This window comes from Rutidosis leptorrhynchoides, chromosome 1, assembly GCF_046630445.1.
Source record: "Rutidosis leptorrhynchoides isolate AG116_Rl617_1_P2 chromosome 1, CSIRO_AGI_Rlap_v1, whole genome shotgun sequence".
In the NCBI taxonomy this organism is placed as follows: Eukaryota; Viridiplantae; Streptophyta; class Magnoliopsida; order Asterales; family Asteraceae; genus Rutidosis; species Rutidosis leptorrhynchoides.
In genome coordinates, this window is record NC_092333.1 from 443,625,271 (window position 1) to 443,650,075 (window position 24,805).

Sequence of the window (24,805 nt, forward strand, 5' to 3'; positions counted from 1 at the left end):
TGGTACTTAGAGAAGCTCATAAAACCAGATACTCAATACATCCTGGAACGGGGAAGATGTACAAGGATCTCAAGAAACATTTTTGGTGGCCGGGTATGAAAGCCGATGTTGCTAAATACGTAGGAGAATGTTTGACGTGTTCTAAGGTCAAAGCTGAGCATCAGAAACCATCAGGTCTACTTCAACAACCCGAAATCCTGGAATGGAAATGGGAAAACATTACCATGGATTTCATCACTAAATTGCCAAGGACTGCAAGTGGTTTTGGTACTATTTGGGTAATAGTTGATCGTCTCACCAAATCAGCACACTTCCTGCCAATAAGAGAAGATGACAAGATGGAGAAGTTAGCACGACTGTATTTGAAGGAAGTCGTCTCCAGACATGGAATACCAATCTCTATTATCTCTGATAGGGATGGCAGATTTATTTCAAGATTCTGGCAGACATTACAGCAAGCAATAGGAACTTGTCTAGACATGAGTACTGCGTATCATCCACAAACTGATGGGCAGAGCGAAAGGACGATACAAACGTTTGAAGACATGCTACGAGCATGTGTTATTGATTTCGGAAACAGTTGGTATCGACATCTACCGTTAGCAGAATTTTCCTACAACAACAGCTACCATTCAAGCATTGAGATGGCGCCGTTTGAAGCACTTTATGGTAGAAAGTGCAGGTCTCTGATTTTTTAGAGTGAAGTGGGGGATAGACAGATTACGGGTCCGGAGATTATACAAGAAACTACCGAGAAGATCATTTAAATTCAACAACGGTTGAAAACCGCCCAAAGTCGACAAAAGAGCTACGCTGACATTAAAAGAAAAGATATAGAATTTGAAATTGGAGAGATGGTCATGCTTAAAGTTGCACCTTGAAAAGGCGTTGTTCGATTTGGTAAACGAGGGAAATTAAATCCAAGGTATATTGGACCATTCAAGATTATTGATCGTGTCGGACCAGTAGCTTACCGACTTGAGTTACCTCAACAACTCGTGGCTGTACATAACACTTTCCACGTCTCGAATTTGAAGAAATGTTTTACTAAAGAAGATCTCACTATTCTGTTAGATGAAATCCAAATCAACGCAAAACTCCAATTCATCGAAGAACCCGTCGAAATAATGGATCGTGAGGTTAAAAGACTTAAGGAAAACAAGATACCAATTGTTAAGGTTCTATGGAATGCTCGTAGAGGACCCGAGTTCACCTGGGAGCGTGAAGATCAGATGAAGAAGAAATACCCGCATCTATTTCCAGAAGATTCGTCAACACCTTCAACAGCTTAAAATTTCGGGACGAAATTTATTTAACGGGTAGGTACTGTAGTGACCCGAACTTTTCCATGTTTATATATATTAATTGAGATTGATATTTACATGATTAAATGTTTCCAACATGTTAAGCTATCAAACTTGTTAAGACTTGATTAATTGAAATATGTTTCATTTAGACAATTGACCACCCAAGTTGACCGGTGATTCACGAATGTTAAAACTTGTAAAAACTATATGATGACATATATATGGATATATATATAGTTAACATGATACTATGATAAGTAAACATATCATTAAGTATATTAACAATGAACTACATATGTAAAAATAAGACTACTAACTTAATGATTTTTAAACGAGACATATATGTAACGATTATCGTTGTAAAGACATTTAATGTATATATATCATATTAAGAGATATTCATACATGATAATATCATGATAATATATTAATTTAAAATCTCATTTGATATTATAAACATTGGGTTAACAACATTTAACAAGATCGTTAACCTAAAGGTTTCAAAACAACACTTACATGTAACGACTAACGATGACTTAACGACTCAGTTAAAATGTATATACATGTAGTGTTTTAATATGTATTTATACACTTTTGAAAAACTTCAATACACTTATCAAAATACTTCTACTTAACAAAAATGCTTACAATTACATCCTCGTTCAGTTTCATCAACAATTCTACTCGTATGCACCCGTATTCGTACTCGTACAATACACAGCTTTTAGATGTATGTACTATTGGTATATACACTCCAATGATCAGCTCTTAGCAGCCCATGTGAGTCACCTAACACATGTGGGAACCATCATTTGGCAGCTAGCACGAAATATCTCATAAAATTACAAAAATATGAGTAATCATTCATGACTTATTTACATGAAAACAAAATTACATATCCTTTATATCTAATCCATACACCAACGACCAAAAACACCTACAAACACTTTCATTCTTCAATTTTCTTCATCTAATTGATCTCTCTCAAGTTCTATCTTCAAGTTCTAAGTGTTCTTCATAAATTCTACAAGTTCTAGTTACATAAAATCAAGAATACTTTCAAGTTTGCTAGCTCACTTCCAATCTTGTAAGGTGATCATCCAACCTCAAGAAATCTTTATTTCTTATAGTAGGTTATCATTCTAATACAAGGTAATAATCATATTCAAACTTTGGTTCAATTTCTATAACTATAACAATCTTATTTCAAGTGATGATCTTACTTGAACTTGTTTTCGTGTCATGATTCTGCTTCAAGAACTTCGAGCCATCCAAGGATCCGTTGAAGCTAGATCCATTTTTCTATTTTCCAGTAGGTTTATCCAAGGAACTTAAGGTAGTAATGATGTTCATAACATCATTCGATTCATAAATATAAAGCTATCTTATTCGAAGGTTTAAACTTGTAATCACTAGAACATAGTTTAGTTAATTCTAAACTTGTTCGCAAACAAAAGTTAATCCTTCTAACTTGACTTTTAAAATCAACTAAACACATGTTCTATATCTATATGATATGCTAACTTAATGATTTAAAACCTGGAAACACGAAAAACACCGTAGAACCGGATTTACGTCGTCGTAGTAACACCGCGGGCTGTTTTGAGTTAGTTAATTAAAAACTATGATAAACTTTGATTTAAAAGTTGTTATTCTGAGAAAATGATTTTTATTATGAACATGAAACTATATCCAAAAAGCATGGTTAAACTCAAAGTGTAAGTATGTTTTCTAAAATGGTCATCTAGACGTCGTTCTTTCGACTGAAATGACTACCTTTACAAAAACGACTTGTAACTTATATTTCCGACTATAAACCTATACTTTTTCTGTTTAGATTCATAAAATAGAGTTCAATATGAAACCATAGCAATTTGATTCACTCAAAACGGATTTAAAATGAAGAAGTTATGGGTAAAACAAGATTGGATAATTTTTCTCATTTTAGCTACGTGAAAATTGGTAACAAATCTATTCCAACCATAACTTAATCAACTTGTATTGTATATTATGTAATCTTGAGATACCATAGACACGTATACAATGTTTCGACCTATCATGTCGACACATTTATATATATTTCGGAACAACCATAGACACTCTATATGTGAATGTTGGAGTTAGCTATACAGGGTTGAGGTTGATTCCAAAATATATATAGTTTGAGTTGTGATCAATACTGAGATATGTATACACTGGGTCGTGGATTGATTCAAGATAATATATATCGATTTATTTCTGTACATCTAACTGTGGACAACTAGTTGTAGGTTACTAACGAGGACATCTGACTTAATAAACTTAAAACATCAAAATGTATTAAAAGTGTTGTAAATATATTTTGAACATACTTTGATATATATGTACATATTTGTTAAAGGTTCGTGAATCGACCAGTGGCCAAGTCTTACTTCCCGACGAAGTAAAAATCTGTGAAAGTGAGTTATAGTCCCACTTTTAAAATCTAATATTTTTGGGATGAGAATACATGCAGGTTTTATAAATGATTTACAAAATAGACACAAGTACGTGAAACTACATTCTATGGTTGAATTATCGAAATCGAATATGCCCCTTTTTATTAAGTCTGGTAATCTAAGAATTAGGGAACAGACACCCTAATTGACGCGAATCCTAAAGATAGATCTATTGGGCCTAACAAACCCCATCCAAAGTACCGGATGCTTTAGTACTTCGAAATTTATATCATATCCGAAGGGTGTCCCAGAATGATGGGGATATTCTTATATATGCATCTTGTTAATGTCGATTACCAGGTGTTCACCATATGAATAATTTTTATCTCTATGTATGGGATGTATATTGAAATATGAAATCTTGTGGTCTATTGTTACGATTTGATATATATAGGTTAAACCTATAACTCACCAACATTTTTGTTGACGTTTTAAGCATGTTTATTCTCAGGTGATTATTAAGAGCTTTCGCTATCGCATACTTAAATAAGGACGAGATTTGGAGTCCATGCTTGTATGATATTGTGTAAAAACTGCATTTAAGAAACTTATTTTGTTGTAACATATTTATATTGTAAACCATTATGTAATGGTCGTGTGTAAACAGGATATTTTAGATTATCATTATTTGATAATCTACGTAAAGCTTTTTAAACCTTTATTGATGAAATAAAGGTTATGGTTTGTTTTAAAATGAATGCAGTCTTTGAAAAACGTCTCATATAGAGGTCAAAACCTCGCAATGAAATCAATTAATATGGAACGTTTTTAATCAATAGGAACGGGACATTTCAAATCCTCCATAACCACCACCACCCTCCGTCCCTACTAGTCAAGCTTAAACCAACTGTTTTCTGTTTCACTTAACAACCACACCAAACCGTCACCATAACTGCTCCTGCTCCTGTTCCAACCACTGCAACCTGCTGCATATCCCTGTTCCTATTTCAAATAAATTAAAAGCCAAAAACAAATCAAAGACCAGTACTATTACTTGCATTCATGTTTCTGTTCGAGATATAAATCACAACAACCCACCAAAACTGTTTTCGATCAACAAACACGCCTGCAAAACCCATGAAAACCATTACCAACTAGTTAATTGAAATAACTCTAAATTGTTGACATGTTTCTGTCCAGTGCAATTGCTACTGCATACTGCTATGTGCTACAGCTCAGCTGCTAATTAAATCCTGTTTCAACTCAAACCAGACCCAAAATAAACCACCCGTTACCACCCAAGATCGTTTAGTTGCTGCTAATGATGCTACTGCTACACTACAATTCTATTCCTACTTTCTTTCCTTTGTGAACTGCTGCTACTTCTTATGTTTTCCTGTTTCCATTTTATTCAACCTAACTATGACAAATCACCACCCACCAATCTCCATCACCATGACAACCTCAAAATACCATCGAAATCTTTACTCGAATCAAATCAAACCAGTTACAGTTTAGTAAAAGAAAAACCAAATACTCCAATCTTTTATAAACGAATCAAATAGATAGATTTCATTGCAATAAATCGGAATGAACTGATTTATAACTCTCGATGAATGTTGATGACAAATAAAAATATTTAAATATAAATAAATAAGTAAATACATAATCAGAACACCAGTTACTGTTTCGATTTCTCTGATATTGCTCAGCAATGATAATAATTGATGAAGATTGATCGATGATGATGAAAATCGATGCAATACCTGTAATTATCGATTGATTGATTTCTTCTCCATTTATTCTTCACCTGTTACTCGATCTAAATCTAACCGAACCCATTATCCACTGCTATTTACAATCAACGACAGATATAACCTTCTCCTGTTCGTTCCCTCTTGATCTTTGTTGCTATCTCTTGATTGCTGCTACAAATTCCTCCTTGCTACTATGAACCATCGAGTAGCAACCCTAGAAACCATCTGGCAGTCTAATCCGATTATACGGTTCTATTAATAAATCTGTTAACGGGTTTGAAGCTATTGGATCGGTTAAAACAACTTTGATTGACGGGCTTCCACTTTTGGGCTTGTGTCTTACTGCTGGGCCGCACGTATACCACTTTGTGTAGGTATAAGTATTATTTTTTATTAATTCTTATTACTAATTATTATTATTGTTATCATTATTATAAAAATAAAATATTAGTATGTTATGTTTGTAATATGAAAGATGATTAAAAACTTACTAACAATTATAAATATGGATATAATGATTTATTTATAAATTCAATATGATAAAAGTATATAAGATGATTAGATGTAATAAATAAGTTTGCTTATGAAAAATTTATAAATAAGTTATGATTTGAATACTTAGATAAAAATGATTATTATTATCATTAATAAAATTTACATTATTATTACTAGTTACTAGTATTATATTATTAAGTATTTTATAAGTATTATTATTATTGTTAATATTAGAATTAGTAATTTAAGTATTATTGAGTATCATTTTTATTACTATTATTATTATTATTATTATTATTATTATTATTATTATTATTATTATTATTATTATTATTATTATTATTATTATTATTATTATTATTATTATTATTATTATCATCATCATCATCATTATTAAAACTATTATTTTTATTATCATTATTACTATCATTATTATTTTTATTAACATAATTTTTATATATAATTTTATTATCATTATTATTATCATTAATATTATTATTATTACCGTAGTATTATTACTACAAACATAATTACATTATTTATATAAATAATTACATATAACAAATTTTGATTTAACAATATAATGCTAATTATATAGAGATATATATGTATTAATATCAATATACAAAATAAATAAATAAATAAATATATATATATATATATATATATATAACCTTTAAAATAACAAATATATTACTAAATTGAATAAATAATATATATAAACTGGGTTGATTATTATTACATGTTAATTATATGTGTTAATATATATTATTGATTTAGGTTCGTGAATCCGAGGTCAACCCTACATTTGTTCAATATCGTCATATGTATTTTTACTACAAAATACAAAAAATGAGTTCATTTACTCCCTTTTACTCTTTACATTTTTGGGACTGAGAATACATGCGCTGTTTTTACAACTGCTTTATTAAATGCTTTTGAAATATATTTTGAATTGTGAATACATGAAATACTTTTATAAATGTTTAACGAGATAGACACAAGTAAAACATTCCTCGAATGAATTATTATGCAGACAGAAGTTCTGCGGATTATTATTGAATTATGTGGACATGATAATTGCCACCATTGAATTATGTGGACATGATAATTGCCACCATTGAATTATGTGGACATGATAATTGCCACCAATTGAAGTGAATGTTATGTATCGAGAGAATGATTTTTATACACAGGTCATGTGTATGATATTTTGTACACGAGATATGTGTACAGTTACAAAGATTTGTTAAAATGGTTTCGTACACGAGAAAGGTGTACTGTATTTAAAAGATATCGCATGTACATTACAGGTGGGTATAGGATTCGGGGCCCATTTGTACCATGCAGGATTTAAATCTCGTGGTCTATCAAAATGATATTTTATTGTTTTATGATAAACCTATGAACTCACCAACCTTTTAGTTGACACTTGAAAGCATGTTTATTCTCAGGTATGAAAGAAATCTTCCGCTGTTCATTTGCTCATTTTAAGGACATTACTTGGAGTCAATCATCGCTCTGGGATCAAATGTTGGTGACTTCGTCCGACATATCCAAAGGGACATTCGGTAGTGTAACGTTAGCTGAGGTACCAAGGAAATTCGTGAAGTGGGTAACAAACAGATTCGGGATGTCAGCGTCCTCAACAGTCACACCTTGATCATCGACAATAGCACTAATTCTACATCTATGCTTCTTGCCGTTAACAACTTTATGAAAATAGCTACTATTATTGTCACCAACTCGTAACCATTCAACTTTAGACTTTTGTTTTAAGAATCTTTCTTCATCAAGAATCGCATCATTATACGCTCTTAGCAAACAACTCGCATCCTCACGTAGGTCCGAAGAGAAAGGGCATCTATCTAAAGCCATTTGAGCTTCATCTAACTCTTCTTTAAGTTTCACGACGCGTGTATGAAGATTGCCTTTTTGCCACATTAATTTATGAAGAGGCTTTTTCAACCACCTCAGTTTTTTAACAACTTGAAACATCTTATGGCCAACAATAACACGACGCCATCCTTTTAACAAAACGTAATCAAAACCTTCTTTATAGACAATAAAATTACCGAACTTAAAAGGCTTATGGCGGATGACATTATCAACGGGGAGTGTAAGGATATAGGCGAATTATCCGAAACCCCATAAGGTTTAAAGGTAACAAACGCATTTCCAAACTCCTCAATGAAATAGCCGTTTCCCATAACTCGATCAATTTTCTTTAACAGTCCACTAGTAGAAAATAAACTTTGATTCTAAGTGAAATGCATACCTGAATGATTAATGTCACTCATATTCAACTCTTCCACACAATCACGAAAATCCTTCATAGCAATGGTAACGCGGGAACTACCAACACTATAATCTTCTGGATCTAAGGCAACATTAAAATCTCCCATAAGAACCCATGGATGATTACCCACAAAACTTTTATACATCTTTAGGTCAGTCCATAGAGCACGACGTGTAATATAGTAGTTATCAGCATAAATAATGGAAACATAAAGTTGCACACTACCCGCCAAAGAATTAATGAAACAATGAATAACTTGATGAGTCATATTAAGAACCATCACATGAACAATATTAGGGTTCCAACCAAGAATAATACGTGTACCTCCCGAGCACATAGCTTGATTCGACACCCACATCCAGTTTGGGAAAACATTAGAACAAATACTAGTAAGCTTTGTAATATCCACATGGGTTTCCAGAATACCACATAAACATAAGTCATTATCATACACAACATCAGTAATCCCCTTTTGCTTAGGGTGGAGATTCAGACCCCTTATATTCCATGTTGCGAACTTAACCATTGGAAACATTCTTGGAAGGAGTGCTTTGTAGTGACCCGAACTTTTCCATGTTTATATATATTAATTGAGATTGATATTTACATGATTAAATATTTCCAACATATTAAGCAATCAAACTTGTTAAGACTTGATTAATTGAAATATATTTCATATAGACAATTGACCACCCAAGTTGACCGGTGATTCACGAACGTTAAAACTTGTAAAAACTATATGATGACATATATATGGATATATATATAGTTAACATGATACTATGATAAGTAAACATATCATTAAGTATATTAACAATGAACTACATATGTAAAAACAAGACTACTAACTTAATGATTTTTAAACGAGACATATATGTAACGATTATCGTTGTAAAGACATTTAATGTATATATATCATATTAAGAGATATTCATACATGATAATATCATGATAATATAATAATTTAAAATCTCATTTGATATTATAAACATTGGGTTAACAACATTTAACAAGATCGTTAACCTAAAGGTTTCAAAACAACACTTACATGTAACGACTAACAATGACTTAACGACTCAGTTAAAATGTATATACATGTAGTGTTTTAATATGTATTTATACACTTTTGAAAAACTTCAATACACTTATCAAAATACTTCTACTTAACAAAAATGCTTACAATTACATCCTCGTTCAGTTTCATCAACAATTCTACTCGTATGCACCCGTATTCGTACTCGTACAATACACAGCTTTTAGATGTATGTACTATTGGTATATACACTCCAATGATCAGCTCTTAGCAGCCCATGTGAGTCACCTAACACATGTGGGAACCATCATTTGGCAACTAGCACGAAATATCTCATAAAATTACAAAAATATGAGTAATCATTCATGACTTATTTACATGAAAACAAAATTACATATCCTTTATATCTAATCCATACACCAACGACCAAAAACACCTACAAACACTTTCATTCTTCAATTTTCTTCATCTAATTGATCTCTCTCAAGTTCTATCTTCAAGTTCTAAGTGTTCTTCATAAATTCTACAAGTTCTAGTTACATAAAATCAAGAATACTTTCAAGTTTGCTAGCTCACTTCCAATCTTGTAAGGTGATCATCCAACCTCAAGAAATCTTTATTTCTTACAGTAGGTTATCATTCTAATACAAGGTAATAATCATATTCAAACTTTGGTTCAATTTCTATAACTATAACAATCTTATTTCAAGTGATGATCTTACTTGAACTTGTTTTCGTGTCATGATTCTGCTTCAAGAACTTCGAGCCATCCAAGGATCCGTTGAAGCTAGATCCATTTTTCTATTTTCCAGTAGGTTTATCCAAGGAACTTAAGGTAGTAATGATGTTCATAACATCATTCGATTCATACATATAAAGCTATCTTATTCGAAGGTTTAAACTTGTAATCACTAGAACATAGTTTAGTTAATTCTAAACTTGTTCGCAAACAAAAGTTAATCCTTCTAACTTGACTTTTAAAATCAACTAAACACATGTTCTATATCTATATGATATGCTAACTTAATGATTTAAAACCTGGAAACACGAAAAACACCGTAAAACCGGATTTACGCCGTCGTAGTAACACCGCGGGCTGTTTTGGGTTAGTTAATTAAAAACTATGATAAACTTTGATTTAAAAGTTGTTATTATGAGAAAATGATTTTTATTATGAACATGAAACTATATCCAAAAATTATGGTTAAACTCAAAGTGGAAGTATGTTTTCTAAAATGGTCATCTAGACGTCGTTCTTTCGACTGAAATGACTACCTTTACAAAAATGACTTGTAACTTATTTTTTCGACTATAAAACTATACTTTTTCTGTTTAGATTCATAAAATAGAGTTCAATATGAAACCATAGCAATTTGATTAACTCAAAACGGATTTAAAATGAAGAAGTTATGGGTAAAACAAGATTGGATAATTTTTCTCATTTTAGCTACGTGAAAATTGGTAACAAATCTATTCCAACCATAACTTAATCAACTTGTATTGTATATTATGTAATCTTGAGATACCATAGACACGTATACAATGTTTCGACCTATCATGTCGACACATCTATATATATTTCGGAACAACCATAGACACTCTATATGTGAATGTTGGAGTTAGCTATACAGGGTTGAGGTTGATTCCAAAATATATATAGTTTGAGTTGTGATCAATACTGAGATACGTATACACTGGGTCGTGGATTGATTCAAGATAATATTTATCGATTTAGTTCTGTACATCTAACTGTGGACAACTAATTGTAGGTTACTAACGAGGACAGCTGACTTAATAAACTTAAAACATCAAAATATATTAAAAGTGTTGTAAATATATTTTGAACATACTTTGATATATATGTATATATTGTTATAGGTTCGTGAATCAATCAGTGGCCAAGTCTTACTTCCCGACGATGTAAAAATCTGTGAAAGTGAGTTATAATCCCACTTTTAAAATCTAATATTTTTGGGATGAGAATACATGCAGGTTTTATAAATGATTTACAAAATAAATACAAGTACGTGAAACTACATTCTATAGTTGAATTATCGAAATCGAATATGCCCCTTTTTATTAAGTCTGGTTATATAAGAATTAGGGAACAGACACCCTAATTGACGCGAATCCTAAAGATAGATCTATTGGGCCTAACAAACCCCATCCAAAGTACCGGATGCTTTAGTACTTCGAAATTTATATCATATCCGAAGGGTGTCCCGGAATGATGGGGATATTCTTATATATGCATCTTGTTAATGTCGGTTACCAGATGTTCACCATATGAATGATTTTTATCTCTATGTATGGGATGTGTATTGAAATATGAAATCTTGTGGTCTATTATTATGATTTGATATATATAGGTTAAACCTATAACTCACCAACATTTTTGTTGACGTTTTAAGCATGTTTATTCTCAGGTGATTATTAAGAGCTTCCGCTGTCGCATACTTAAATAAGGATGAGATTTGGAGTCCATGCTTGTATGATATTGTGTAAAAACTGCATTCAAGAAACTTATTTTGTTGTAACATATTTGTATTGTAAACCATTATGTAATGGTCGTGTGTAAACAGGATATTTTAGATTATCATTATTTGATAATCTACGTAAAGCTTTTTAAACCTTTATTGATGAAATAAAGGTTATGGTTTGTTTTAAAATGAATGCAGTCTTTGAAAAACGTCTCATATAGAGGTCAAAACTTCGCAACGAAATCAATTAATATGGAACGTTTTTAATCAATAAGAACAGGACATTTCAGTTGGTATTTGATGGAACCGAAGGACCGATCGGATTGAAACGGTGGACCGAGAAGGTCGAATCGGTGTTTGCCATAAGTAAGTGTACTGAAGAGGACAAAGTGAAGTACGCTACGCATACCTTCACAGGTTCTGCGTTAACATGGTGGAATACCTATCTAGAGCAAGTGGGACAAGACGATGCGTACGCACTACCATGGTCAGCATTCAAGCACTTGATGAACGAGAAGTACCGTCCCAGAACCGAGGTCAATAAGCTCAAGACAGAACTTAGAGGGTTACGAACCCAAGGATTTGATATTACCACGTACGAAAGACGATTCACAGAATTGTGCCTATTGTGTCCGGGAGCATTCGAAGATGAGGAAGAGAAGATCAACGCGTTTGTGAAAGGATTACCGGAAAGAATCCAAGAAGATATAAGTTCACACGAGCCCGCCTCCATACAACAGGCATGTAGAATGGCTCACAAACTAGTGAACCAGATTGAAGAAAGAATTAAAGAACAGACTGCTGAAGAGGCCAATGTTTAGCAAGTCAAAAGAAAGTGGAGGAAAACGGTGATAAGAATCACCAATACAACAACAGCAGCAATTACAACAATAATCGCAACAATTATCCCAACAATCGCAACATCAATCGCAACTACAACAAACGGCCCAACAACAACAACAACAACAACAACAACAACAACAACAGCAACTACAACAATCATCCCAACAACAATAATAACTGCAACAACAACAACAATCAGAAGCAGCTATGCCAAAGGTGTGAAAAGTATCACTCGGGGTTCTGCACCAAATTTTGCAACAAGTGTAAAAGAAATGGTCATAGCGCGGTGAAGTGTGAGGTCTACGGACCATGGGTTAATAGAACGAAAGGAACAAATAGTGTCGGAACGAGTAATGGCGGAGCAAGTAGTGTCGGAGCAAGTTATGCCAATGTAGTTTGTTATAAATGTGGAAAACCGGGCCACATTATTAGAAATTGCCCGAACCAGGAGAACACGAATGGACAAGGCCACGGAAGAGTTTTCAATATTAATGCGGCAGAGGCACAGGAAGACCCGGAGCTTGTTACGGGTACGTTTCTTATTGACAATAAATCTGCTTACGTTTTATTTGATTCGGGTGCGGATAGAAGCTATATGAGTAGAGTTTTTTGTGCTAAATTAAGTTGTCCATTGACGCCTTTGGATAGTAAATTTTTACTCGAATTAGCAAATGGTAAATTAATTTCAGCAGATAATATATGTCGGAATCGAGAAATTAAACTGGTTAGCGAAACATTTAAGATTGATTTGATACCAGTAGAGTTAGGGAGTTTTGATGTGATAATCGGTATGGACTGGTTGAAAGAAGTGAAAGTAGAGATCGTTTGTTACAAAAATGCAATTCACATTATACGAGAAAAAGGAAAACCCTTAATGGTGTACGGAGAAAAGGGCAACACGAAGCTACATCTTATTAGTAATTTGAAGGCACAAAAACTAATAAGAAAAGGTTGATATGCTGTTCTAGCACACGTCGAGAAAGTACAAACTGAAGAAAAGAGCATCAATGATGTTCCCATTGCAAAAGAATTTCCCGATGTATTTCCGAAAGAATTACCGGGATTACCCCCACATCGATCCGTTGAATTTCAAATAGATCTTGTACCAGGAGCTGCACCAATAGCTCGTGCTCCTTACAGACTAGCACCCAGCGAGATGAAAGAACTATAAAGCCAATTACAAGAACTTTTAGAGCGTGGTTTCATTCGACCAAGCACATCACCGTGGGGAGCTCCTGTTTTGTTTGTCAAGAAGAAAGATGGTACATTCAGGTTGTGTATCGACTACCGAGAGTTGAACAAACTTACCATCAAGAACCGCTACCCACTACCGAGAATCGGCGACTTATTTGATCAACTACAAGGCTCGTCTGTTTATTCAAAGATTGACTTATGTTCTGGGTATCATCAAATGCGGGTGAAAGAAGATGATATTCCAAAGCCTGCTTTCAGAACACGTTAAGGTAATTACGAGTTTATGGTCATGCCGTTTGGTTTAACTAATGCACCAGCTGTGTTCATGGACCTTATGAACCGAGTGTGTGGACCATACCTTGACAAGTTTGTCATTGTTTTCATTGATGACATACTTATTTACTCAAAGAATGACCAAGAACACGGTGAACATTTGAGAAAGGTGTTAGAAGTATTGAGGAAGGAAGAATTGTACGCTAAGTTTTCAAAGTGTGCATTTTGGTTGGAAGAAGTTCAATTCCTCGGTTATATAGTGAACAAAGAAGGTATTAAGGTAGATCCGGCAAAGATAGAAACTGTTGAAAAGTGGGAAACCCCGAAAACTCCGAAACACATACGCCAGTTTTTAGGACTAGCTGGTTACTACAGAAGGTTCATCCAAGACTTTTCCAGAATAGCAAAACCCTTGACTGCATTAACGCATAAAGGGAAGAAATTTGAATGGAATGATGAACAAGAGAAAGCGTTTCAGTTATTGAAGAAAAAGCTAACTACGGCACCTATATTATCATTTCCTGAAGGGAATGATGATTTTGTGATTTATTGTGACGCATCAAAGCAAGGTCTCGGTTGTGTATTAATGCAACGAACGAAGGTGATTGCTTATGCGTCTAGACAATTGAAGATTCACGAACAAAATTATACGACGCATGATTTGGAATTAGGCGCGGTTGTTTTTGCATTAAAAACTTGGAGGCACTACTTATATGGGGTCAAAAGTATTATATATACCGACCACAAAAGTCTTCAACACATATTTAATCAGAAACAACTGAATATGAGGCAGCGTAGGTGGATTGAATTGTTGAATGATTACGACTTTGAGATTCATTACCACCCGGGGAAGGCAAATGTGGTAGCCGATGCCTTGAGCAGGAAGGACAGAGAACCCATTCGAGTAAAATCTATGAATATAATGATTCATAATAACCTTACTAGTCAAATAAAAGAGGCGCAACAAGGAGTTTTAAAAGAGGGAAATTTAAAGGATGAAATACCCAAAGGATCGGAGAAGCATCTTAATATTCGGGAAGACAGAACCCGGTATAGGGCTGAAAGGATTTGGGTACCAAAATTTGGAGATATGAGAGAAATGGTACTTAGAGAAGCTCATAAAACCAGATACTCAATACATCCTGGAACGGGGAAGATGTACAAGGATCTCAAGAAACATTTTTGGTGGCCGGGTATGAAAGCCGATGTTGCTAAATACGTAGGAGAATGTTTGACGTGTTCTAAGGTCAAAGCTGAGCATCAAAAACCATCAGGTCTACTTCAACAACCCGAAATGCCGGAATGGAAATGGGAAAACATTACCATGGATTTCATCACTAAATTGCCAAGGACTGCAAGTGGTTTTGATACTGTTTGGGTAATAGTTGATCGTCTCACCAAATCAGCACACTTCCTGCCAATAAGAGAAGATGACAAGATGGAGAAGTTAGCACGACTGTATTTGAAGGAAGTCGTCTCCAGACATGGAATACCAATCTCTATTATCTCTGATAGGGATGGCAGATTTATTTCAAGATTCTGGCAGACTTTACAGCAAGCATTAGGAACTCGTCTAGATATGAGTACTGCCTATCATCCACAAACTGATGGGTAGAGCGAAAGGATGATACAAACGCTTGAAGACATGCTACGAGCATGTGTTATTGATTTCGGAAACAGTTGGGATCGACATCTACCGTTAGCAGAATTTTCCTACAACAACAGCTACCATTCAAGCATTGAGATGGCGCCGTTTGAAGCACTTTATGGTAGAAAGTGCAGGTCTCCGATTTGTTGGAGTGAAGTGGGGGATAGACAGATTACAGCTCCGGAGATTATACAAGAAACTACCGAGAAGATCATCCAAATTCAACAACGGTTGAAAACCGCCCAAAGTCGACAAAAGAGCTACACTGACATTAAAAGAAAAGATATAGAATTTGAAATTGGAGAGATGGTCATGCTTAAAGTTGCACCTTGGAAAGGCGTTGTTCGATTTGGTAAACGAGGGAAATTAAATCCAAGGTATATTGGACCATTCAAGATTATTGATCGTGTCGGACCAGTAGCTTACCGACTTGAGTTACCTCAACAACTCGCGGCTGTACATAACACTTTCCACGTCTCGAATTTGAAGAAATGTTTTGCTAAAGAAGATCTCACTATTCCGTTAGATGAAATCCAAATCAATGAAAAACTTCAATTCATCGAAGAACCCGTCGAAATAATGGATCGTGAGGTTAAAAGACTTAAGCAAAACAAGATACCAATTGTTAAGGTTCGATGGAATGCTCGTAGAGGACCCGAGTTCACCTGGGAGCGTGAAGATCAGATGAAGAAGAAATACCCTCATCTATTTCCAGAAGATTCGTCAACATCTTCAACAGCTTAAAATTTCGGGACGAAATTTATTTAACGGGTAGGTACTGTGGTGACCCGAACTTTTCCATGTTTATATATATTAATTGAGATTGATATTTACATGATTAAATGTTTCCAACATATTAAGCAATCAAACTTGTTAAGACTTGATTAATTGAAATATGTTTCATATAGACAATTGACCACCCAAGTTGACCGGTGATTCACGAACGTTAAAACTTGTAAAAACTATATGATGACATATATATGGATATATATATAGTTAACATGATACTATGATAATTAAACATATCATTAAGTATATTAACAATGAACTACATATATAAAAACAAGACTACTAACTTAATGATTTTTAAACGAGACATATATGTAACGATTATCGTTGTAAAGACATTTAATGTATATATATCATATTAAGAGATATTCATAGATGATAATATCATGATAATATAATAATTTAAAATCTCATTTGATATTATAAACATTGGGTTAACAATATTTAACAAGATCGTTAACCTAAAGGTTTCAAAACAACACTTACATGTAACGACTAACAATGACTTAACGACTCAGTTAAAATGTATATACATGTAGTGTTTTAATATGTATTTATACACTTTTGAAAAACTTCAATACACTTATCAAAATACTTCTACTTAACAAAAATGCTTACAATTACATCCTCGTTCAGTTTCATCAACAATTCTACTCGTATGCACCCGTATTCGTACTCGTACAATACACAGATTTTAGATGTATGTACTATTGGTATATACACTCCAATGATCAGCTCTTAGCAGCCCATGTGAGTCACCTAACACATGTGGGAACCATCATTTGGCAGCTAGCACGAAATATCTCATAAAATTACAAAAATATGAGTAATCATTCATGACTTATTTACATGAAAACAAAATTACATATCCTTTATATCTAATCCATACACCAACGACCAAAAACACCTACAAACACTTTCATTCTTCAATTTTCTTCATCTAATTGATCTCTCTCAAGTTCTATCTTCAAGTTCTAAGTGTTCTTCATAAATTCTACAAGTTCTAGTTACATAAAATCAAGAATACTTTCAAGTTTGCTAGCTCACTTCCAATCTTGTAAGGTGATCATCCAACCTCAAGAAATCTTTGTTTCTTACAGTAGGTTATCATTCTAATACAAGGTAATAATCATATTCAAACTTTGGTTCAATTTCTATAACTATAACAATCTTATTTCAAGTGATGATCTTACTTGAACTTGTTTTCGTGTCATGATTCTGCTTCAAGAACTTCGAGCCATCCAAGGATCCGTTGAAGCTAGATCCATTTTTCTCTTTTCCAGTAGGTTTATCCAAGGAACTTAAGGTAGTAATGATGTTCATAACATCATTCGATTCATACATATAAAGCTATCTTATTCGAAGGTTTAAACTTGTAATCACTAGAACATAGTTTAGTTAATTCTAAACTTGTTCGCAAACAAAAGTTAATCCTTCTAACTTGACTTTTAAAATCAACTAAACACATGTTCTATATCTATATGATATGCTAACTTAATGATTTAAAACCTGGAAACACGAAAAACACCGTAAAACTGGATTTACGCCGTCGTAGTAACACCGCGGGCTGTTTTGGGTTAGTTAATTAAAAACTATGATAAACTTTGATTTAAAAGTTGTTATTCTGAGAAAATGATTTTTATTATGAACATGAAACTATATCCAAAAATTATGGTAAAACTCAAAGTGGAAGTATGTTTTCTAAAATGGTCATCTAGACGTCGTTCTTTCGACTGAAATGACTACCTTTACAAAAATGACTTGTAACTTATTTTTCCGACTATAAACCTATACTTTTTCTGTTTAAATTCATAAAATAGAGTTCAATATGAAACCATAGCAATTTGATTCACTCAAAACGGATTTAAAATGAAGAAGTTATGGGTAAATTAAGATTGGATAATTTTTCTCATTTTAGCTACGTGAAAATTGGTAACAAATCTATTCCAACCATAACTTAATCAACTTGTATTGTATATTATGTAATCTTGAGATACCATAAACACGTATACAATGTTTCGACCTATCATGTCGACACATCTATATATATTTTGGAACAACCATAGACACTCTATATGTGAATGTTGGAGTTAGCTATACAGGGTTGAGGTTGATTCCAAAATATATATAGTTTGAGTTGTGATCAATACTGAGATACGTATACACTGGGTCGTGGATTGATTCAAGATAATATTTATCGATTTAGTTCTGTACATCTAACTGTGGACAACTAGTTGTAGGTTACTAACGAGGACAGCTGACTTAATAAACTTAAAACATCAAAATATATTAAAAGTGTTGTAACTATATTTTGAACATACTTTGATATATATATGTATATATTGTTATAGGTTCGTGAATCAATCAGTGGCCAAGTCTTACTTCCCGACGAAGTAAAGATCTGTGAAAGTGAGTTATAGTCCCACTTTTAAAATCTAATATTTTTGGGATGAGAATACATGCAGGTTTTATAAATGATTTACAAAATAGACACAAGTACGTGAAACTACATTCTATGGTTGAATTATTGAAATCGAATATGCCCCTTTTTATTAAGTCCGGTAATCTAAGAATTAGGGAACAGACACCCTAATTGACGCGAATCCTAAAGATAGATCTATTGGGCCTAACAAACCCCATCCAAAGTACCGGATGCTTTAGTACTTCGAAATTTATATCATATCCGAAGGGTGTCCCGGAATGATGGGGATATTCTTATATATGCATCTTGTTAATGTCGGTTACCAGGTGTTCATCATATGAATGATTTTTATCTCTATGTATGGGATGTGTATTGAAATATGAAATCTTGTGGTCTATTATTATGATTTGATATATATAGGTTAAACCTATAACTCACCAACATTTTTGTTGACGTTTTAAGCATGTTTATTCCCAGGTGATTATTAAGAGCTTCCGCTGTCGCATACTTAAATAAGGACGAGATTTGGAGTCCATGCTTGTATGATATTGTGTAAAAACTGCATTCAAGAAACTTATTTTGTTGTAACATATTTGTATTGTAAACCATTATGTAATGGTCGTGTGTAAACAGGATATTTTAGATTATCATTATTTGATAATCTACGTAAAGCTTTTTAAACCTTTATTGATGAAATAAAGGTTATGGTTTGTTTTAAAATGAATGCAGTCTTTGAAAAACGTCTCATATAGAGGTCAAAACCTCGCAACGAAATCAATTAATATGGAACGTTTTTAATCAATAAGAACGGGACATTTCATGCTTGCCCCTTTTGTAGTATTGGCCATAAATTGTGAAGTTTCATCCTTATTAATTTCCAAATCACTTTCTTCATATTCCAATGGTTTCGACACCACCGGGGGATTTTCCTGACGAACATAACCATCATCCAACTCGTTAAGAACTTCAAAAGGGTTCTTAAGAGCAACACCACTAGTACCCGGATCCATAACATTATCCTTCTTATTACCCGAATTACTTTCATGGGTATGTGCCTGCGTTTCAACAGTTTTCTTAATTGGACGATACACCAATGCACGCTTTTGTTTACCCACCATGTAACCATTCTGCTTTTTGTTTTGTTCACCTTTAAAAGCGTTCTTCTTTTTTACTTCTTCAAACCCGTCATTAGCAGTGGTTCTCGGTTGATCAATGACAATTACATTCTTTGGACATTGGGTGTCTTTATGACCGAAGATGGCACACTTTGAACAACGCGGAGGTTGCCATTCATATTCAACATTTAAGTCACATATAGCTTTGCTAGTACTATCGACATTAGGAATGGCCATTTTGATCGTTTCTTTTAGCTCTTTTGCGGAAGAAATTTCAATCAATGCTCTAGCAAAGTTCGGTCTACCCCATGCTTCTTTACACATAGTACTAGTGTAAGAATCCAAAGACATCGGATTACCTATCTTGGACGCAATCATACTTAAGCCAATATCAGTGAAACCGGCAAGAGGAATGTCGTGGATCTTGACCCAAACAGGAACTTTATCAAGCTCCTCTTTTGTAAGAGGGATATCCGGTGACCATTTATTGAGAATAATTGGGCATGAACGAATGATCCATGGTCCGGATTCAAGAACACCTTTCAACCGTTCTTCGGAATTAAACTTGAAAAAGAAAAACCCTTTCGAGTTCATCATGATCTTATCAAGGCCGAATTTCTTCCATACGTTGGTAACATAACTTTTAACAGCAGGATAAGCTAACCTTTTACCCACAAAATACCCATATAGCGTATTACTATAACGATCATTAACTTCCCGAATAGACTCAACAGGTAACTCCACATCAATATCATTCTCCAAATTCTGCATAGGTTCAATAAATCGAAAGTTAACTTTATTACCTTTGTTCTGAATGCCGCTAAGAATTTGTTTAAATGTTCCTTTATCTCCTTGAGCATCCAAACGTGGCGATCCAGTAGGAGAAACATGTGACTCGTTAATCGTTGTTTTCTTTGGGAAACTAGGAAAATCCAGATCATATTCCCTGTCGTCCTCTCTATCATTAGTGCCTTTATCAGATCCAATATTAGCAGAGTGAACGTTAATCGAATCTTCTTCTTCCTCAATATTATCTATTTTTTCGTTCATGCACTCAGGGGCAACTGATGACGCAGAATCATTAGTACCCTTTCCTTCAGCATCGATTGGGTTATCAGACATGATTGGGTCAGAAGCAAAAGCAGAATTATCGTTACAATTTGTACCGCCGTCCTCCGTAAGCCCTATTTTACGATTACGTAGAACCCTAGTTTGCGTACATGGTTTTGGTTTAAAGTTGTACCCCCCGAACTCTTCCCCATCCGATTACTAGTAAAGCGTGATTAAAGATTAACAAAAAGCTGTAGAAATTGATCAACAATCGGGTTGTCGATCATGAAGAGGATAGTCGCCAGAATCGCCCTAAAAGAACGGAGGATTAATTGAATTTTATACTCCCTCCGTCCCATTATAAGTGTCCACTTACTTTTTGCACACAGTTTTAGAAAATTCCACTAACTCCATTCTCCACCAATCAGAAATCTTCTCTCTCCAGATGAACCTCTTCTCATTGGTTGAAAGTACAATATGGACACTTGTAATGAGACATCCCAAAATAGAAATGTGGACACTTGTGGTGGGACGGAGGGAGTAACATTTAGTAGTTACTAACCAACTAAAATAGAACATAGTCATTAATGTGTTTTTTTATTTGCTTATCAAATAAGACATGTTTTAATAAGTAAAATTTAAATAAACTAGTTTTCGAACTCTCGCTTCGCCAGGGGTTCGGTTTTCAATGTATTTTATTTCGTTTAGTTTGTAAAATTATTTCGTGGCTAACGATGATGTCGTTCAAGCGCAACTCGAGTTGAACTAAAAGGTATAACCCACGAAAGATTTAAATGTTATTTTAAATTAACAATACATGTGCATCTCCGCGTTTCGCTATGAAATTTTCGACTTTTAAAAATTTAACGCAAAATTAACATGTATGAAAAGTACCTCAAATATTTAGCGTTTTTTAAAAAGCGTCCGTTTTGCGTATAGTTAGTGACATTGTGTTCCGAAATTATTTTGAGTTTAACGATGGTGTCGAAAACATTTAACTCGTTGCGAGCGAGAAGGTATGACTCGTTGAATATTTGGGTGGTGTTTATTTAAGATTTGTTATGAAAATGGTTATTTGACAGTTTAGCCCCCTATTTGGGGGTCGTTTTGAATTTATGAAAAAAGTGTAGGGGGCTTTATTGGTGTAATGAAAGTTAGTTAAAATTAAAAAAAAATTCTAATACGCAAGTTTATTTCATTTGTAAATTGACAAGTGAGTAATTAAGTTTTGATTCTAACACTTGGTATTTAGAGCCTAAGGCCGTTTTGAGAGTCAGGTTCAAGAAAAGGTGCAACCTATCGTTGTAGGGCGGACGTAGCAGGGAACCAGGTTTTGTCTGGAAAGAACTGTGATTTTATGATCACATGTTGAAGTCTTGAAGGGTGATATAGTAGTTTCATTTTGATCTTGTTGTTCGTGAGAAGAAATTGAACCGGGGTACAAGAAATTGGTATAATTAAGTGGTTTCGTTTTCTTGGGTGATGGAGAGTTTTTTAAGCAACTTGATCGGGAAAGTTGGACTTGTCAAAGGTGCTCTTGAAGGTGTACGTGTCTACGAGGCTGTCAAAACTTGTTCGTGAAAAGAGACTAAACGGGGACAAGAAATCGGTAGAGCCCGTGACCAGGGTTTAATTTTTTAGGTGGTGTAAAAGACTCTTGGAACAAGTATGATAAAAAAGGAAAACACACGGTTGTATGCATTGCGGCTATGGAAGTTCAATCCGAGATGACTATGGACGTGACCGTGGAAGAGGTCAGGGGTCCGGGAAAGTCGAGATGGTGTTGAACGTGTTCGGGAAAGTCACGTAGATATTACATGTGTGGTGAATGGATAGCATGGAAAAACTAATTAAAGGGATGATTGTTGGGGTTAATTGGTTTATTGATAAGTTTGGATTAAAATTAATTAGCATATAGTTTATATGTTAGTGATAGTTTTTTGATTAATTGTTAATTAGTTTGGACTTGGTGTATGTTAACCGAATATTGTGAACATGAGTTTGTGACTACTTTTTCTTTAGAAGAAAATTGATAGAAAATGGTACTTGTCATATAGTTAGGAGATTATGGGGGTGTTCATGACTCATGATTTTTTTTTTTTTTTTTTTTTTTTTTTTTTTTTTTTTTTTTTTTGAAAAGCTCACGATTTGTTTCTAGCTTTTTAGTAGGTAGGTTCATTGCTTATATTATAAATAGCCTTGATAATAAAATTAATAAAAAGTGTGGTAATTTTGGTTCCTAACCAACAACAACAACAAAACTCAATACCACATGAATGGTGTATGAGAGAGGTGAGATTTAGATAATTCTTCCCCTATCCGAGAATAAAAATAAGTCATTTCTCCACCCAGAGTGAAAACACTCTCAAAAGTAGAGAAAGTCATTCATCTATTTATTCGGCGTATAAAGAGTTTGCTTCCGAGTGGACCTCTGGCCAATAAGTAGGAATCAAATTTTTATGGGTTTAAAAGTCTGACTGAAAATCAATTTTGGTTCCTAACTGTCTTCTTTATTTACTGCATACTATCCTTGTTTTTTTTATACAGACATACAGTACGTAAGTTTATTTCATTTTTAAATTCACAAGTGAGTCATTAAGTTTTGATTCCAATAGGGTAATTTAATTTTAAGTCCTTTAAATTAGTTGGGTATATATTTGATGTTGATTTAGATTTAGAATCCCGAATGTATTTGCTAAATCTTTGTTAACTAGTTTTCGAACTCTCGCTTCGCGCCGGGGGTTCGGTTTTCAATGTATTTTATTGCGTTTAGTTTGTAAAATTATTTCGTGGCTAACGATGATGTCGTTGAAGCGCAACTCGAGTTGAACCAAAAGGTATAACCCACGAAAGATTTAAATGTTATTTTAGTTTAACAATATATGTGCATCTCCGCGTTTCGCTATGGAATTTTTAACTTTTAAAAATCTAACGCAAAATTAACATGTATGAAAAGTACCTCAAATATTTAGCATTTTTTTAAAAAGCGTCCGTTTTGCATATAGTTAGTGACATTGTGTTCCTAAAATTATTTCGAGTTTAATGATGGTGTCGGAAAAATTTAACTCATTGCGAGCGAGAAGATATGACTCGTTGAATATTTGGGTGGAGTTTATTTAAGATTTGTTATGAAAATGGTTATTTGACAGTTTACCCCTCTATTTGGAGGGTCGTTTTGAATTTATAAAAAAAGTGTAGGGGGTTTTATTGGTGTAATGAAAGTTAGTTAAAATAAAAAAAAAAGTGAAATGACGAAAATATCTCTAGTTACTATTCACCATTTTTGTCTATGAGATAATATAGTAATGTGAAATTACATTCATGTTGTAATGTTTTTTTTTACAATTTATAAGTAACTGCTCTTTTAACTACTCCACATAGAGGGTTAACTTAGTACTTTTAATTATTTAGTTACTTATTCAACACTTAAAATAAACATTAATTATTTGTCAATCACTTATTCCTCATAGACATCTTATATTCATTTATTTATACAAATACAAATACAAATAAAAATAATATGAAAACTACACGCACAACCTAAAATCCTCAAGAATCCCCATCCCCCTGAATTAATAACTCAGTCAAGGTTAAATCAGTCAAGCAAATCGTTTGGATATATAGAAATACAAATTGTTGTACTTGCTTTTGATTTGGAAAAAAGATGATAATGATAGTATTAA

The 24,805-nt window shown here is 33.6% G+C and overlaps 1 protein-coding gene across 1 annotated transcript; it reads right to left on the minus strand.

Moving 5' to 3' along the window:
• Window positions 1-4,612: 4,612 nt before the first annotated feature.
• LOC139902908 (uncharacterized) lies at window positions 4,613-21,194 on the minus strand. The gene is made up of 5 exons (XM_071885600.1): window positions 19,785-21,194; window positions 8,255-8,792; window positions 7,601-8,027; window positions 4,847-4,850; window positions 4,613-4,726 (listed from the first exon to the last, which is right to left on the minus strand). The coding sequence occupies exons 1-5, from the start codon at window positions 21,192-21,194 to the stop codon at window positions 4,613-4,615; spliced, it is 2,493 nt and encodes an 830-aa protein (XP_071741701.1).
• Between the last annotated feature and the right edge of the window lie 3,611 nt (window positions 21,195-24,805).